The sequence below is a fragment of the Glycine max genome, chromosome 14 (genome assembly GCF_000004515.6).
Source record: "Glycine max cultivar Williams 82 chromosome 14, Glycine_max_v4.0, whole genome shotgun sequence".
Classification (NCBI taxonomy): domain Eukaryota; kingdom Viridiplantae; phylum Streptophyta; class Magnoliopsida; order Fabales; family Fabaceae; genus Glycine; species Glycine max.
The window spans coordinates 2,171,533-2,189,221 of record NC_038250.2 but is presented as its reverse complement, the minus strand read 5'-3'; the positions used below and the strand labels follow the sequence as shown (position 1 = coordinate 2,189,221).

At 30.3% G+C, this 17,689-nt stretch overlaps 1 protein-coding gene across 1 annotated transcript; it reads right to left on the bottom strand.

Annotated features, from left to right (window-relative positions):
• Window positions 1-5,996: 5,996 nt before the first annotated feature.
• On the bottom strand, window positions 5,997-12,445 carry LOC100813856 (rRNA (cytosine-C(5))-methyltransferase NOP2C). The gene is made up of 12 exons (XM_006595698.4): window positions 12,140-12,445; window positions 11,745-12,063; window positions 11,484-11,631; window positions 11,005-11,142; window positions 9,859-9,921; window positions 9,275-9,396; window positions 8,781-8,988; window positions 8,125-8,336; window positions 7,476-7,576; window positions 6,933-7,014; window positions 6,620-6,681; window positions 5,997-6,437 (listed from the first exon to the last, which is right to left on the bottom strand). Exons 1-12 carry the CDS (start codon window positions 12,349-12,351, stop codon window positions 6,323-6,325), a joined length of 1,782 nt encoding a protein of 593 aa, XP_006595761.2. The 5' UTR covers window positions 12,352-12,445; the 3' UTR covers window positions 5,997-6,322.
• Window positions 12,446-17,689: the final 5,244 nt, after the last annotated feature.

Genomic DNA, 17,689 nt, shown 5'->3' with positions numbered 1-17,689 from the left:
AGAATCACTAGGGTGTCGGCTTAGTGGTGAAGGGCTTGGATCTTTGAAGTAATATGCCTGAAGTCATAGGTTTAAACATCGGTATGACCATTATATATATATAAAAAAAAATGTTAGAGCCTTCAACATGCTCATGAATGATCATAATGGAGCAGTACTGGGAGCTGCCACGAGGAAACTTGACATGGTTTTTGAAACGAAGCTTGCTGCAGAATTTTGTTTGATCACCAATGTGATTTTTGAATCTGATTGTTGCAGATTGCAAGTATCTTAGTGATAGTGCCTTGATAAAAATAAAAAATAAAAAGTATTAGTGCCTTAGTTTTTACAAAAAGAAGGGGAATAAAGTGGCACATGAACTAGCCAAATTGGCTTTCAATATGGGAGATATATTTTGGGTAGATGAGTTCCCAAACCAATTGGACCTTTTAGTTTTATCCTCTGATTTATAATAATATATTCCTATTCTCTCTTCACAAAAAAAAAAAAAATAATAATCACCGAGAGGAAGAATATCCAACTTTGACGGCATGATTTTGTTGATTAGTAAGTAGCTTGCACTGCTCAAACTACTAAACCGGGTAGGATTTTTAATTATACTTTTTCTTATAAAACTTGGCATTTCCACTTTCCTTGTGATATAAATATTCCCAATATCACTGTTGTTTCTGCTCCAGAAAGAAGGCCATACTGATCAGTTTATCAATTTGATGCTCAACCAGTTGTCCTATCGATAGAAAGCACAATGATCATAAGAGATTTATAACACTCGGATATTTGTTAAAACAAAACTACTCCTTCTGTGTGGACTCTATCAACATTTCTATTAAGTTTATACTCTTGCAAGAAAGAAAAAAAAAAGTAAGAGAAATGAGTATAAAATATTAGGCCACCGTACGTGCAATATGCTCCTGAAACCCTAGATTTGGAAGTAATTTGTGGCTAGAACAATCTTTTTTAGTTTTAGTGTATATTTTTTAACAAATCAGTAAATAAAAATATTTTTTAATATTCAAATTAACTAATATTTAAATGAATTTAAAAATGATTATATATTAATTATAAAATATAAGAAATATGCAGTTTTATATTTACATTTTATTATAGGTGTTAATTTGTTTAGGGATGGGGTAAGTTGGGTATGATACCCTTTTTTTTTTTTTGCTAATAATTATCCAAACCAAAACCCGACCCTTATTAATTACTTAAATAAAATCCTATTATTCCATCAAAATAAACAAATTTTAACATTAAATTTGTTATTCACATATTTTTATAATTTTTCTATTCTATTTTTTCATCTTATTTAAGATTATTATAGTTGTTGTTATTGTTGAATTAAAAGAACATTTACATCTTAACAATTAATCAAGAGTCTTTAATTATTTTGATTAAATATAAACAAATACAAAAATAAAATTATAACATTTGTTGTCGCATGTGATATAACCTTCAAAACTTTATTTATTACTGTGTACCATGATATGATATTTGCGTGAATATTCTTCTAGAATCTATCAAATACTATGAAGGAAAGAAGTCAAAAGTCAGGATCTCATGTGTCATGTTCACTATGAAAAGTTACATAGGATCTATTTGTAATTTCTCGTACACACAAATCTTAAACAAAGGTGTCTATGTATGAGGAAAAGACGTGTATTAAATGTATCTAACGACTCTCTTTATCAGACGAAGATCAAATGAAGATTTACTCGTTACAAGACAACAAATACTTAAAAGGCCTATATAAACTAGAAGGTTTAAAGATTGAAACAGTTGATCTCATACAAACCAAGATTTACCCATTACGAGACAACAAATACTTAAAAGGCCTATATAAACTAGAAGGTTTAAAGATTGAAACAGTTGATCTCATACAAACCAAGATTTACCCATTACGAGACAACAAATGAAGATTTACTCATTACGAGACAACTCATACTTAAAAGACATAATAGAACAAAGAATATTGAGTGTGACCAAACTTGGACAAGATTTGATTTGTAAAAGATAAAAGTGTTCAAATATTTGTAACTTCTGAAAAGTTAATGGAGCATGGTGGTAGAGATGAACCACCAAGTATAACTCTATGCTTGTGTGTCTTTACTTTTCTTTTTGCTGCTTTTTGCTTTTAATGATCTTGAGCCTGAATGGTTTTGCAGTCATTTAAGGATATCGTGCGTTTTTTCAGAATTGTGTTTTCTCACCATCTAAAGTGTTCTTGTAATAAAGTTTGTTACTTATTTTTACAAGATGATCTTCACAGATTAAAAACTTTGTTCGTTTGAAAAGTTTTTTTTACAATTATGCTTAATCACAATTCAACCTCTTTCCTTTTTTGTGATATTTACCCTCTACAGTTATCATTAGTTATAATTAGTTTATAATTACAATTGTTCTGTTGTATTTTATTATTTAAGAAAATTAGTTTCCATTACAAGAAAATATGTATTAAAACTGTACTTCAAACTGTTAGTATAATTTTTTTAAGGGTTTGTCTGATTTTTTTTATTTTTTTATAATAGATAATGTGAGCATTTAATTTAAAAATGTACTTTTCAAACTGTTAGTATAATTTTTTTAAGGGTTTGTCTATCATTAGTGTTATGACTATCCGATTTAATGTATTATCTTTAATTCTCTTTCATATCATGTATTTTTTCATATGCATAAAATTAAAACATTATAATTATTAATTAAAATAAATAATTAAAATTATAATAAAATACATGAATATATGTAATAAAATTATAAAATCTTAATAATTAGTATTTTAATTATTTATAAAAAATCTATATTCTTTATTCACTTTGGGTAAATAGTTGTCATAAAAAAACTTTAGGTAAATAGTTTTCATATATTTTAATTTTAGAAAAAATCAATTTTTAATTTTTTAATTTGTTGAAATATATAAAACTTAACTTTATCTATAAGTAAAACGAGAGTACCTAAAGTTATTTTTTTATATATATATATATATATATATATATATTTCAATCAATTTATAAAAAAAGTAAATTAATTTTTATAAAGTTAAAATAAATGAAAACTAGTTACCTAAAGTGAATAAAGAATATAGATTTTTATAATTAATTAAAAAGTAATTATTCAAATTTTAATATTTTATAACTTGTTTACATATATTTATGTATTTTATTATAATTTTAATTAGCAATTATAAAATTTTAATTTTATACATAAATAAAATTAAAGATGATATATTAAATGTGATCATTATAACATTAATGATAGAATTAAAAACTTAAGATAATTATCTAATTTCTATTCATCATTAAAGATAGAATTACTTAATCGCATTTTCATTGGGTCAGTTAAAGAAATCCTTTTTTTAATTACATAAATCATCTTGTATGGGGTTACTTAACCCCAAATTTTACTTGGAATATGTTACAAATCCCTTTAAAAAATAAGTATGAATGACACAGTGAGATCGTCACTAAATTGGAAAAAGAAAAGCATTCACGATAAACTTATCTATAGTTATTCATGGTTTTTTTTTTAAGCAGAATTGTTTATATTAGAATATAGGCGTAAATGCAATACAACTTTATACATCATGTGAATGTTCTTTACTATATATGTGTCTGGTTTTTATTTAAGGAAAACCGAATACCCGTAGAAGAGCAGAAAGGAGATAAAGGAAACCAGACAAGTCACGAGGTGGGATGTATTACTGGAAAATGACAACCATATCTAATAACATACGTTGCACCAAACTAAGATGCCCAAAGAAATACACGTAACATGATATTCTAGTAAATGGGGCAATCAAACTCCCACCATGGCATAGCTACATTTAGATATTGTTGGCCAAATATTATTATTAGAGGCGTATCCTTTGCTTTGGTTTTGCCTTCTCCGTCCATGGCAATGAAAATCGTGAGCCAGAAACCTTTCATACCTGCCTCTTGTCACTTCCTGTGACTGATTAATGCCGTATTCTAGTATATAAGTACATATGCATATTTAGAACCTTCTCATCTTAATTTTCTTACTACCCTTTGGTATGTTCAGTCCCCTTTTCAATTTGCGTCAGCATTTGATTCCGCAATATTAGGTAAATGTAATTTTCATGTCATGGCCACTTTTACCTCTTGCTTATCATTGTTGGGTGTATATATATGAGTAACAGATGTACATCCTTTCAAAATATGTAAGATAATAACCTTCTCATTTTGTAAACCAGTTAATTGCCTCATTTTCCTCTGCTTCTTTCCCCACTTTTCCATATATTATGGCCTTATATGACAACAATGATATGAACTTAGAAGAAATAGATTTGGAGGTCTTTGAAATTGATGCGGCCATCCTAAGAGAATTGCTAGAAGAAGATCAAGAGGGCAAGGATGATAAGGATCATGGTAAAGTAGAATGCATGGTAGAATCCGTAGAAGAAAACGATGCTCATCCTGACATGATGAATAGGGAGCAAGAACAACAGCAGCAGCAGAACTGTTTGGAGAAGTATGGGTGCCATGACTTTGAGTGGCTCAATATGATGGAGCCAACTAATCCACTGAATGATGTGAAAATGAATTGGTTTTCAGATGACATTGTTGGGATGGTGGATTTTGGTTATGCTAATGAAGAATGTTACTCTCAAATTTGTGATGGGCTTGTCTCTAATGAGGCAAGTTATGGTTTCCTGTGGGAAGATTATGATATTTAGATGCATATTAAAGTTTACCTTTTTGCTAGCTCTAGAAGAGAAGAGGGGAATAGGGGCTAAAATAGCTCACGTGTGAAAGAATCTGGCTAGTAATTCGTAAATTGAAGAGCATGTTAGAAGAACTACATGTGTAAATGTTGTTTGGGTCAAGTTCTATTAAGACATAAGTGAAAGAAAAAGACTTATAATAATTAGTTTAAAGACTCGATTTCCAAATTATTTGCTGCATGTCTACGTTAATTAATTATCTATTTATACTTTCCTTATTATTTTTCCATCTCTTTCATTCTATATTATGCATGATAGCTGAGAAATAAGATGAATGCTTACAAAGTAATAGTAAAATAGAGGGACCTTGCTTTGATGCCTCATTTAGGACAATATTTATATATTAGGATCGTATTTGGCAATGTAGAATTGATAATGTGATAACTATATGAATCAGAATTATTCAGTGGTTCAAAGGGAAGAATGAAAATTTACAAAGTTTTTAACTAATTTTAAATTAATTCTAAGAGCCCAATTAGTTTTGAACTATTTTTTTCAAATAAAAAAATATTTAAATAAAAATCAATTTGATTAACTGAATTGGTTTTATAGAAACAATTCGATTAATTAAATTAGTTTTATAAAATAATGTACTCTTTTTTTCTTAAACTAATTCCAAGAAAAAAAAAACCAATTTAATTTAAGTTGGATGACAAATTCAATTTGAATCCATTTTTTTCACGCCCCTACTCTGAATTGATTCCTCAATTACATCATTGTAAGGTTGCATACATGCCTATTTTGTGATTTTTTTAATGGTTTTAAATTACTACATCATTATCCTTACCCTTAAAATTTTTGCAGTAACGTTTGGTTGACATTATTTGAGAAGAATTGAGGTGAGTTATCTGAAAAGTTGTTAGACTCACAATAAATGTTAAGTTATTAATAAGTATTTGATGAACATAAAAAATATTGACCAGTTGATAATTACTAAGGCACTTTTCCCATATTTAAAAAGTTTGAAGCACAAAGAAAGATTATATATAACATTGAAAAACAGTAATAAGGCTTGGGAATTGCCGAAATATATTTGTACGCTCTGTATCTTAATTATGTATGACTGGAGTGTTTCATCTAATCACATCAGTTATCTATTACACACGCAAAGTTACGCTCAATGAGTTTCGAATAGGAGATAAAAATAAACAATTTTGAAATAAGTACTTAAAAAAAAGTTATTCAATAAGCAGATAAGATTTTTTTTTCAAAATAAGCAAAAAGACTTTTTTAAAAAAAAAAACAGAAACAGTTTAAATAAACACAAAAAAACAACAAACTGCTTATTTTATCAAAAATAAGTATTTTTTAACAAATAAATTTAAACGAACTAATCCAATAAGTTGACAATATATGGGTACATGCACAGATGCAAAATGGGAGCTACAGTACATAACATCATGAATAGTTGTCAACTTATTCGCCGTGCATCTAGATTGTTGAAATTTTCTTAATTCATTTTCCAAATGGACATATGAGAAGCTCTCAGACTGTTGCCAGAGGCCAATCATAAAAAAACTTGATGGCTTCCTTCAGTGGCAATTATGAAGTAAACATATATCCACGCCAACTCATGAATAGTTGTCAGGTATCTTTAGACCCCACGAGAAATTTGGCAATAAAAAATCCAATTGTATCAAGCGGAGACGATGGATCAAACCTCTGAACAAGGTCTTCCTCCCCTGGTCGTAACCACTCCCTGCACAGACATCATGGTGTGCACCAAAAATTGGCACTGAATTTCTTTTTTGGACAAAAAGAAAAGAAAGGTATATCCACAAACAATACTAAACAGCATCACAGATGAGTGTGCATACAAGATCGTCTATGTAAGGGAGAAATAAAAATGCACAATCATGGACAAATGGATGAAGGGCTTACTCTATATATCCATCAGGAAATTCACAGCTACCAACTAGACCCGGTCCTCCAATTCTTGGGTGCTGGAATAAATCAAATAGCAAATCCGAATAACTCAACCAAGTGAACTAATAATTCATTACAGACAAACTAAACATCAAAATTTGTTTGTACTCACCACTTACCCATCTTATTTATAAATTATAAGAGGGATCATCCTTCAATTAATTACATGTATAATCAAGATAGTAATTCAGCCCGAGAATTATAGAAGCCTAATCAGTTCAAAAGAATCAAAATAGGAAATTGAGACTGCAAAGAATTAGCATCAAACCTGTGGTGCCAATGACAGATATTTGTATTTATCCAAAGCATATCGAACTAATGCTTCATTCTCACCAGGATTAATCGTACAACTGTTATAAGATAATAGCCATCAACAAATCAGTTTTAAAGAAACGTCTCAACTAAAAAGGGGTAAAATAAAACTTCAGAAGTGCCCATCCAAAGATAACATAATGGTTTGAGGCAGCATAGGTACAAAACAAACATCTTGATAATTGAAAACAAAAAATCTCTTAAATCTTTCTTGTATTAAGCTGTCTGGCTGGAAGCAGATTCCAAAGAAGCAACTTAGACACTAAATAAAATATATTTCAGACCATTACAAATACATTTCAAAATTACGAATGTCGTGTTTAGTTTAGGTAAGAAAGTGAAAAGAAAGAAAGAAGGGAAGAAAAAGAATGGAAAGTGAGATGATTTTTTAGGTTGTTTGGTATGAGAGAAAGTGAAAGGAAAGAAACATGATCGCATATTGCAATAGAAACTTGTGAGCATGCACAGAACAATGTGATCAACAAAAATGCATACTTACGTGGAATAGACAATTATTCCTCCAGGTCGAACTAATTGAACAGCCTGGTCAAACATCCTTCTCTGATATTTTGCATGGTTTCTTAAAGATTGAATTGTTTCCTGCCAAAAACAAATGGCATTGCATGGTTATTCCTATTGAATTGTTTCCTGCCAAAAACAAATGGCATTGCATGGTTATTCCTCTTTTATTTAAAACAACTTTTTTGTGGGTTAATTTTTTTTATATAAAAATGAACAATAAAAACTAACTTAACCACCCAGACAGAGATGATGATTATGCATCACATTGACCGATATATAATTCATGCTGACAATTTCACAAATTACACTTTCTGGGCAAAAAGGGTGAATTTACCATAGAATAAATTGTTTTTCCCCAATTACATTGAAATAACCATTACTTCTACACATTCCTGTATTTCAGGCAAAGGTTAAGATATACACTTATTTGTGCAGGATTTAGTAGTAAAAACTAATGGTGGTATAAATCAAGAAAAGAAAAATGAGAACACAATTCCACTTTAAGATAAGCCAGTAGTCCCCTTATCCTATCTATATTTGCACCAATAAATCTAGATTGGTCTAAGCACGTGTGTGTAAATTCAAGTAAATGCAGGATAAATTTCAATACGCAGATCCACTTCTACCTCTCCAGCAAACAATCGAGGCCTTAAACCAAGGGCAGAGCAGGGAGCATCAAGAAGAACTCTGTCAAAACTGTCAGGAGAAAAACCTTTTGAACGATCAACCCTACCACCCACACACTGATTTCTTCCAGGTCCATTTCGTGCTCTTCGCATGTTCTTCCGGATGTCAGCTTTGCTAACATAAGCTCCTCCATTTGGTTTTTTGCCTTTATCTTTAAAAATGCATTTGTAAATTGTTGATACAGAAATGCTTATTGTGTATATAACAAAATATAAAACGGGAAAGTGACAAACCATAGCACAGAAGAAATGAGCCAACAGAAATCCAATAAATCTAATCAAGCATAATATTTGAAAATATAAGAATAATTTTCTTTTTTTTTTTTGCTCTGCTAAGAATAATTTTCTTTGATCTTTGCATTTAGCAAACACTACTTTCAACATAAAACAGAATGTTAGACAATAAGAGCAATTCAATTAGTGTGATTAAATGTATAACTCCGATGCACTTGATAGTACAGCTTTAGCATTGAATAAAAATATAAATTTAATGTAACTATAGGACCCAATAATGCTTTATATCATGTGTAAATGAACAAGTCGGCAAGTAGCAAATGAAGACATTTAATGTTCCTCTAGAGTCTGAGAGTTTAAACCTTCTGTAACAAGGGGTGACACTCTTTCTACTTGCAAATTTGGTGAATCCAACACTTGATTTGTCACATCAATTTTGGCATTATTACAGCACGGATCAGTAAAAGTATCAATATCATCTCTTCGACAAACAGATTTAAGAGCATCTAATTTAAATGTCTTTATACAACTCAAGCCCATTTCAGCTGCCAATTTCTGAATATCCAGCACCTAGACAGTCATCAAAAGTTGATATGTTAACAAACCATTAATTTATTACAACTCTGCACACCATTAATTTATCATATTTATCATAACAAAATAACCAATATTCTGTGTATCAAAAACAGGGTACAGAAATCTGGCCACCAATGAAACTTCAAAATAAATCAGAAGATAGAACAATATGAAAATGCATGTTAAGCTATGATTCCACAACATCCAGTTACTGCAGTATACTTGAGTTCAAACAAGCATATAGGAATGGCAAGTTTTTACTAGAGTTCAGAATATTCACCTTATTATGAGATCTATCTGTTGCAATGATCTCTCCTTCGTCCTTCATAAGTATTGCAATTGCAGTTGTTTTCCCTCCTGGGGCAGCACACATATCTAGTATCCGCTCACCCTTTTGTGGATCTGTAGTATAAAAAAGAATCTATATAAAGAAAATTTTTTAAAACAAAAAAAAATTACAAAGAGATGAGAGGATAAGGAATCCTCAATCCTTCTTAAAATAAGAAGAATAGTAAAACAGCAATGAAAAGGGAAAAACCAATAGAGCAAAGTAAACAATTATTATCATTCAGCTTTATCAATCACATGTCAGAAAATCTAAATTACTCAGTAGCGGATGAGACCATAGCAAGACCTATCCCCGACTAAAAGGGCATGTTCTGAGGCCCACATGGTTGCCAGAAAAGCATTATACTACGATGGTTCAAATCCAACTTCTCTCAGTTGTGTTTTAATCTGGAGTGCTTGCTGAGGAATATAGTAAAAAAATCATTTACTACCAAGGAAAACAAATGGCCAACAATAACATTGCATGGAAATCACTCCAAAGTCAGAAAATAAGAAATGAGACTCCAATTTATGTACCTAAAGCATGAGCAGCAATAATACTTGGCAGGTTTTGAAGAAATATTTCTCCCTCAAGCACATCTGGAAAACAGAAAAAGAAACAATAAGACATCAGCTATACACATGCTTCAAAACCACAAATACTTTACAAAATTTCCAATTACATAAAGAGAGCAAAGATAAATGCCACTAAGGGGATTAACCCAGGAGTTCTAGACTAAACAGAGTGGTGGCCTCTACAGAGGGAAAAAAGCATTAAATAGACAGAGCAAAATAACAAATAAATGACTGCACAGGCAGACCAGAAAAGGACCATATAAAATTACATAAGAAAACTCTGGAAAAAAAAATATCCACAGCACACCAGATTCTATCTCACCTATAATCACAAATCTGTAGGCTTCATACAAGCTAGACAAGTCTCCACCCCCTCCACTTACCAAGTGAGAGACCATGTAAAATCTAATTTCTTAAAGATAATCTCCTCAGATATGCATAACAGATGCCAATTATTAAAACAATATCTAATGTTCTTCACTAACATTCCAAACAGCAAAAGATAAAGACAAAAGTTCAGTATAGGATTCCAAAAGCAGAGAAACAGGTTTCAACACTCCTTCAAAAAAAAAATGTAATCTTCACTTTCTGAAATTCCTTGATCAACTCCGTACTAAAGCAGCAATCATTATCAACACCAACTAATGAGATTATAGTAATCTTAAACTAATCATGTGTTGAAATTCATTAGATCAAAGTAAAGCTGTCTTCCTTGCTCAAATTTATTTGGAAAAAAAAGTTAACTTTGTCATGCCACATTATATCATACTATAAAAATTTCATAAGCTTCAAGGTTCAAGCCAATTCAACTGCAGCCAAAAAATACAAAAAGTAATTCAAGCAAGCTTCAATATCTTACTTAAGCACAACCATGCATATGAAGAGGGGAACAACAAATTAGGTATATGTTTTAAAATAAATAAATAAATAATGATACATATACTAAAAAGAAATAAAGAAAAATGAATAATTACTAGAGCATTTATTGAACATGAAACAAACACAAACATAATTACGAATCATGAAGTGATGAAAGAAAGACAAAAATAATAAATACTGCCCAAGACAAGAATATGATATCACATGTGAGTGAGAGATGAAATTTACTATGAAAAGAATGCAGTTCATATACTCTATCCTTCATATCCACACCAACTCCTTCAGAAACTCGGAACATCCCAGCCCTTGACAACATTGCTGTTCCTTGCCCAATATAAAGCCCATTTCGTTCAAAATAATAAGGATCTGTAAAACAAGAAAAATACAAAATCCTATCAACCATATTCCAAAAGTTTACTTCAACAGAAACATTTATCCTCCTCCTAAACAAACCATTTTGATTACAAACAAAACATCCTTTGCATGATTTCTACAAAGAAGAATCCACTCATGTCTTACTATTTAAAACTCTATTATTAGAAAATGTAACCATGTCTCTTTGAAAATGCAATTTCATCTCCCTGATGGCTATCCAATTATCCACTGATGGTTTTTCAGGTTAAACAATTACGTATCTGATTGCCAAGTTTAAAATTAAAGTCTACCTAAACGTCTACAGCATTCAGACACAAACACACAATTGTTACCTGTCTCAGATCCTTGGAGAACAGTGCCACGTGTCATAGCAATACCCCATCCCCCATCAGCACCCTGCTTCTCCACAGCAACCGAAACCGCAACTGTATCTCCTTTCTCAACATGAGCACTGCAAGCCATCACACCAGGAACATACACCTAAAAGCAAAACTAACATTAGGAGCCAAACAAATTCTTCGCCATAAACTTTAATCCCCCTAATACAACATAGAATTTGGCAATTGGCAAAGGTAATAGTACTATTCACTAACCTGAGCACCTCGAAGAACTGCCTCAGCACACTTCCTACTAACAATGACCTCCTTGGGAGGCGCATCGCCGTAATGGATGCGGCGCGGTCCCGAACCCCAAACAAACACCACATAATCAAGTCCAGGAATCTCACACTTGGAAATTGGAGCAGCAGCAGCAGCCGAACACTCCTTCAACGGATTCGCCACGTCATCTCCGGAATCGGATTGCGGCGGTGGCACGTCAGCATTCGGCACGAGCGAGCGTAGCTTGTGGATGACGGCGTCGCCGGTGGACCTGAGCGTGTTGACTCGGATGCAGGAGTAGCGAGAAGGGCGCCTGCGAATTCGAAAGCTGAATAAAAATCAAAGAGTTGGAAGCAAAATAATAGGCTTTGAGGGTGCGTAGTGCGTACGTTAGCGCGGTGGAGATGCGAGAGAAGTGGTCGGCGCCGTAGGCTTTGAGGAAGTAGTGGTGAACTTGAGGGTTCCAGTTTAGAGTGGGGGTGTAGGAGTATCTGTTTGAAGGATCGGAATGCGACATCGTTTGCTGGAACTGAATGGGGGAAATCGGTGTTTGGTGAAGGCTTCTGTAACTACCAACGAATAATTCCCTCCCTTTTTTCATTCAAACACCATAGCCAAGCACCCAAGTACCGCCACCAATAGCTGCAATGGCTAGGGCTTCTCGCCTCTTTATTTGCAAAATTTCAAATGTAAATACTATCAATGTTATTTTTTAGTTCTTTAAACACCTTTGTTTCGATAGTAGTACCTTTTTTTTATTTTTTTTATTGTTAATTAAGCTAATTGATCATGATATTTACAATCAATTTACTTATCACATCATTTAAGAAAAACTTATATGTGATCAAATTTGTTATCTGATGATTTAATATGTTGTTATGTTGTCATTTGATAAAAAAATTAAATCAAGAAAATATAAGAATTAAAATCAAACAAAAAACTTTAAATGATAAAAGAATATCATGTTTTGAAAAGACTAGAAGGTTATTTAAGCAGGAGAAATAAATTTTATTTCAAGAAAATATAATGAAATATCAATATATTAATGGAATTAGATTTATGTTTTAATTAGATTTCAAGTTGAAGTTTTGTGAATTAAAAAAATATAATTAATAAGACAGATCAAAGCATAGGTGATCAATCAAATTTCTAATAAAGATTAGTCATTAACAAAATTAATAAATACATCATACTAATTAAATAGTGACAAAAAATAAAGCTTAAAAATATTACGTTTACATTATGAATAAAATATCAATCAAACATATTATACCTCCAACTTAATGTTCATAATTATTTTATCTTAATCTTTCGATTCATGAAAAAAAAATTATTAATTCAGAGTTTGATAAAAATAAATAAATAAAGTTTGACTAAATATTGCTTCTTTGAAAATCAAACTCAAATAATACTTAAATAATTCAATTTTAATTTCAACATATTAATCAGTTATCTGTGATCACTATTGATTCCTGTGGTTGAATTGCCACTAATTTTGTTGACCAAACTATGTACAGGGACAAGTTCTTAAGGGCGTGTTTAGTTTACATTTTCATTTCTTGTTTTTATTTTCTGAAGACTATTTTTATTTTCAAAAGATTAGAATTCTGAAAACATGTTTGGTTTGATTTCTTGTTTTCTGCTTTCAAGAAATAAAAAGATTGAAAATATATTTTCAAAAAGAAATGTATTTTTAGATTTGCTTAAAATTATATTCCTTGCCACCGTATTTTCATTTTACTCAAAATGAGATTTTTGATTTCAACTAAAAACACTGAAAATGAGATTTTATTGTTTCCAATTTTTGGTTTATTTGAGAAAACATTTTCACTCAAAATATTTTCAAAAATCTAACCACACGCATTTTCATCACCATTTCTATTGAAAATGAAAGCATAAAACAGTCAAACCAAACATCCTCTAACCTTACCATATTAGATGTTTTTTTATAGTGACTGCTGCAGCTTTGAGTGCTACTTATATTCCAATAACTTGATGTTCAAGATGTCAATTCTTTGGGTTTAGAGGTTTGCAAAAAAGTCGGGTTTTGACTGAATCGGATTATAATTGAATCATAAATTAAATTTGTTTTTTTAATTAATTTAAGTAAAAATGAATGTACTATTTTATAAAATTAATTCAGTTAATCAAATTATTGTTATAAAATTAGTTTGATTAACCGAATTGACTTTCATTTAAATATTTTTTATTTGAAAAAAATAATTCTAAAACCAATTTGACTTTTAGAATCAATTTTTTAAAATTAGGCAGTTTTTGAATTAATTATTAAATCAGTTTTACTATTAAAATATAAAACCAAACAGATTAAAATAGTTCGAAATCAGTTTGGTTTGGATTTTTTTTTTAGAGAACTAATTTTTGTACACCCGTATTTGGGTCGTGTGTTGTATACGAGAACGATAGAGTTAACTGAAACTATAGTCTCTAGTTGGGCAATTCAATTTAATGATTGAAAGAAATGGAATCAAACAAGTATTGATTGTATTTATAGGATAAAGATGAATGAAAAAATGATATAAATTTAGTTTGTTGACTAATTTTAACTGCCGTAACTTTAGGACATAAAGAGTTGATTGAATAGATAGTGGTAAATTTAAGTTGTGATAAATTACAATTTTTTATACAATAAAAGAATTCTTCGAACAAAGTCAGAAGGGTGATAAATATTAATTGCGTTATCATGTGTACGTTCTTCTGTTCCAGTTAAGCTGATGTAATAATGTTGATAAATTTTCCACTTATGAATAAAACTAGAAAAGGACTTCAAAACACCTGTTAATAGCAGACTCATTCAAATACGTGATAAGAATAAGATAGAGTAGAATAAAGACAGGCATTGATCGTGTTGTCTACACATAGACAGATAGAATGGCGACTTTCATAATCCAAGCAAATACAATGTGCTTTGACAAACGAGATCAGGCGATATTCATTATTCATGTTGTGGGTGTTTGATTCTAAATGAAGTTTGAGAATTAAGATAAAACCTACTCCTAGTGTTTGTTAAAGTGTGAGAAGTAGCATGTTTGTTAAAATTTATTACTCATAATACTGTCACAATAAATATGTACTATTAGACTTCTTAATGCACAAAAAGTGAATAGGGTTTGGCATAATAATAGTCAACAAATAGATTGATCTCTAACTTGCATTGGTAGTATTTTTTTATAGAAAATATTTTGTTAAAAAAATACTATATCGTATAGCCTGTACCATTAATACAACACTACAGTTAGTACAAGTAATCTAAAACAATAATAAATCAACATAAAGTGGAAAATAATTGGGTTGGGTGTGGACGTCGAATAAGACGTGGTTTTGGCTAAAGGTTCCACAAACTACTATTATCAATGCATGTCACAAGTAAAAAACTAGAGAAGACAATGATGGTACACTTAGGTTTCTTTTATTTAATTCATCACGGAAAGTGTTACTATTCACTAGTGAAATGATTTCGTGTATCTTTTTCTTTTATTTTGAGTTTTTTGACACTCAAAATCACACAAGTCATGTTATAGTGCACATCAATCTGATAGATATATGAAAAAAAATTGGAAATTACACAGCATAAACATATTTTTTTCTGTACCGGAGTGAGGAAGTATCACGTGGAAGAAAGATTACAACATGGTACAGTAAAATCCAAGAACTAATAAATGGAAGAGTTTATCGCTTTTCAAAGTACTAAGCTCTTCCTACCCCGGCCCGGAAAAGGAAAAAAAAAAAGGACACTAATTTGATGTTGATTCTTGGCACGTATGTTTGCATCGAATTTCAACAACTATGCTAATTTTTCTATGATCTCAATGTTCCTTCACACTTATTTGTCAAGTGATTGAGATTTCTGGGGTATCCACAATCAGTTCCAGGAACCCATTTTGCACATTACGACACCAAAATCACGTATTCACATGCTCCAGCGAGAAAAGTGCCTCGGCGTGCAGCCACACAATGCAATATTTTTTTCTATTTTTATCAATCCTAATTTTCAGACAATTAAAATTGGGCACACGCCATATATTCCATTTACCCTTTGTTTTTCTCTTTTCTTTTACATCGCATTAATTATTGCATCCATAATTTTCTCTTTTCAGATCATCTCACTAAGATAATGATATGTTATTAGATACAACTTGTATAAAATAAAATTTTGTAGAATTTTTTTTCAAGTTGTGATAATAAAGATTTTAATAATTTAATGTTACACGATTTGATAACGATATAAAAAGTTAATAGTACGTTGAAATTAAATTATTTTTTTACCTATCTTTCAAATGATCTTTTTAAGAGAAACTTATTGTTACTACAAAATGTTTTATTTAAATACATTTTAATCCCTTAAAAATTGTAATTCTTATTATATATCCCTTACTTAAAATTTTTCCTACATATACCTGTATAAAATATATTTTTTGTCTACAATAAATTTTCCATTTATTTTTTTCTATCGAACCTTTTAAATAGCACGATTTTTTTAATTTCATTATTTTAAATAATTAAATAAAATCATGATATTTAAAAGCATTAAATGATGTGCTTGTAATATTTAAAAGAATCAAACAAAAACAAAAAAACTACATACTTAATAGAAAAAACCAACAAAAAAAAAAGGAATCGTTTACTAAAAATACGTTTTTATTAAGAAATCGTTTTAAAAAATTAACATAAGGAACTAAGCAAGAAAATTACACATTTTTGGGGGCCTCCCTTTCACCTCTACTTGGCACATTATCACCTACACTTTTTAAAATACAAATTCTAACCCCATAAAAAAGGGGTCGATAATGATCTTCATTCTCCTGAATCACTATGATTTACTTTGGCCTTGTATAATTATCTTCCACTTTCCAGCTCGTAAGTGGGGCTCTCTTCAACAAATTCTTTAGCATTTGTTTTCATTATTTAAGTCACAAAGGTGGATTTGTCTTTCTCCATGTTCCCTTCAATAGCATGACGACTGGTTCAAAACTCTGACCAGCGACTAGAGAGTTTTACCTCTCCAATTGGTTTTTTTTTGTTCCCTAACAAACACTATGTCTTTGACTTTTGGTAGTTGCAGCCTTGCTAGGCAAGACTAATATCTGTGACACAATCACAAGCCAAGGAAGCAAAGAGGAGAATCCTGTGATAACAAGACCAGACCAAACATCATTTATTATTTACACTTAAATATGTTTTATCTCTAGCATAATTATTTTGAATTTTTGGTAATTTTTTATATTAAATTTATAATAATTATGATATATTAAAATTTTTATTTTGAATCACCACCTTATACCAATACCATCTCAACCTATTGAAAAGATTTGTTATACATGATATAATGTCTCATTTTAAAATTATTTCTAAAATTAATATAAAAAGACACAAAGCAACAATTTTAGGCATATACATTTTAGGCTAAGCATTTACAGAAACATCATCACCCTTGTTTTTATTTTTATCCGTTGAATTTACATAGAATCCCGCGTATCTTATTTCCAACTTAAATCCAAACAAACACTAAAAAAAACCATGTACTAATCCTAACTCTCTTTTCTTGAAGTACTGTATGTAGTCCTAACTCGGAGGTGTAAATAGTTTGAAATGATGCTACCCGTGATGAGAAATTCACTTCAAATAAGTACTATATGTTTTCTTTATTTTTAAAAATGGTTTTCGAAAATAAGAATTCTACGCAATCTCTTTTATTAGAAACTTTATAATTCATTTTAAGGGCTGATAAAATATGATAAATAATAACTAGTTTTATAAGAAGATTGGTTAAAAAATTTAAAATTTAAATATTTTTATCTAAAAACAAAATTTTTTATTACTCATAATCTTTCTTATAATTTATATAATAAATATTTTTTATTTTTAATTCTTAATCAATCACTAAAGAAACCCAGAATACTAATCAGCAAAACTCATAAAAT

Excerpts from the sequence above, each read along its gene's own strand:
- LOC100813856 (XM_006595698.4), bottom strand. The coding sequence starts at position 12,351 with ATGAAAAAAGGGAGGGAATTATTCGTTGGTAGTTACAGAAGCCTTCAC. Across the intron at positions 7,577-8,124 it reads CTCGATTGTTTGCTGGAGAG|GAAACAATTCAATCTTTAAG; the intron begins GTAGAAGTGGAT and ends TGTTTTTGGCAG. Across the intron at positions 6,438-6,619 it reads TTTCCTGATGGATATATAGA|GGAGTGGTTACGACCAGGGG; the intron begins GTAAGCCCTTCA and ends ATGTCTGTGCAG.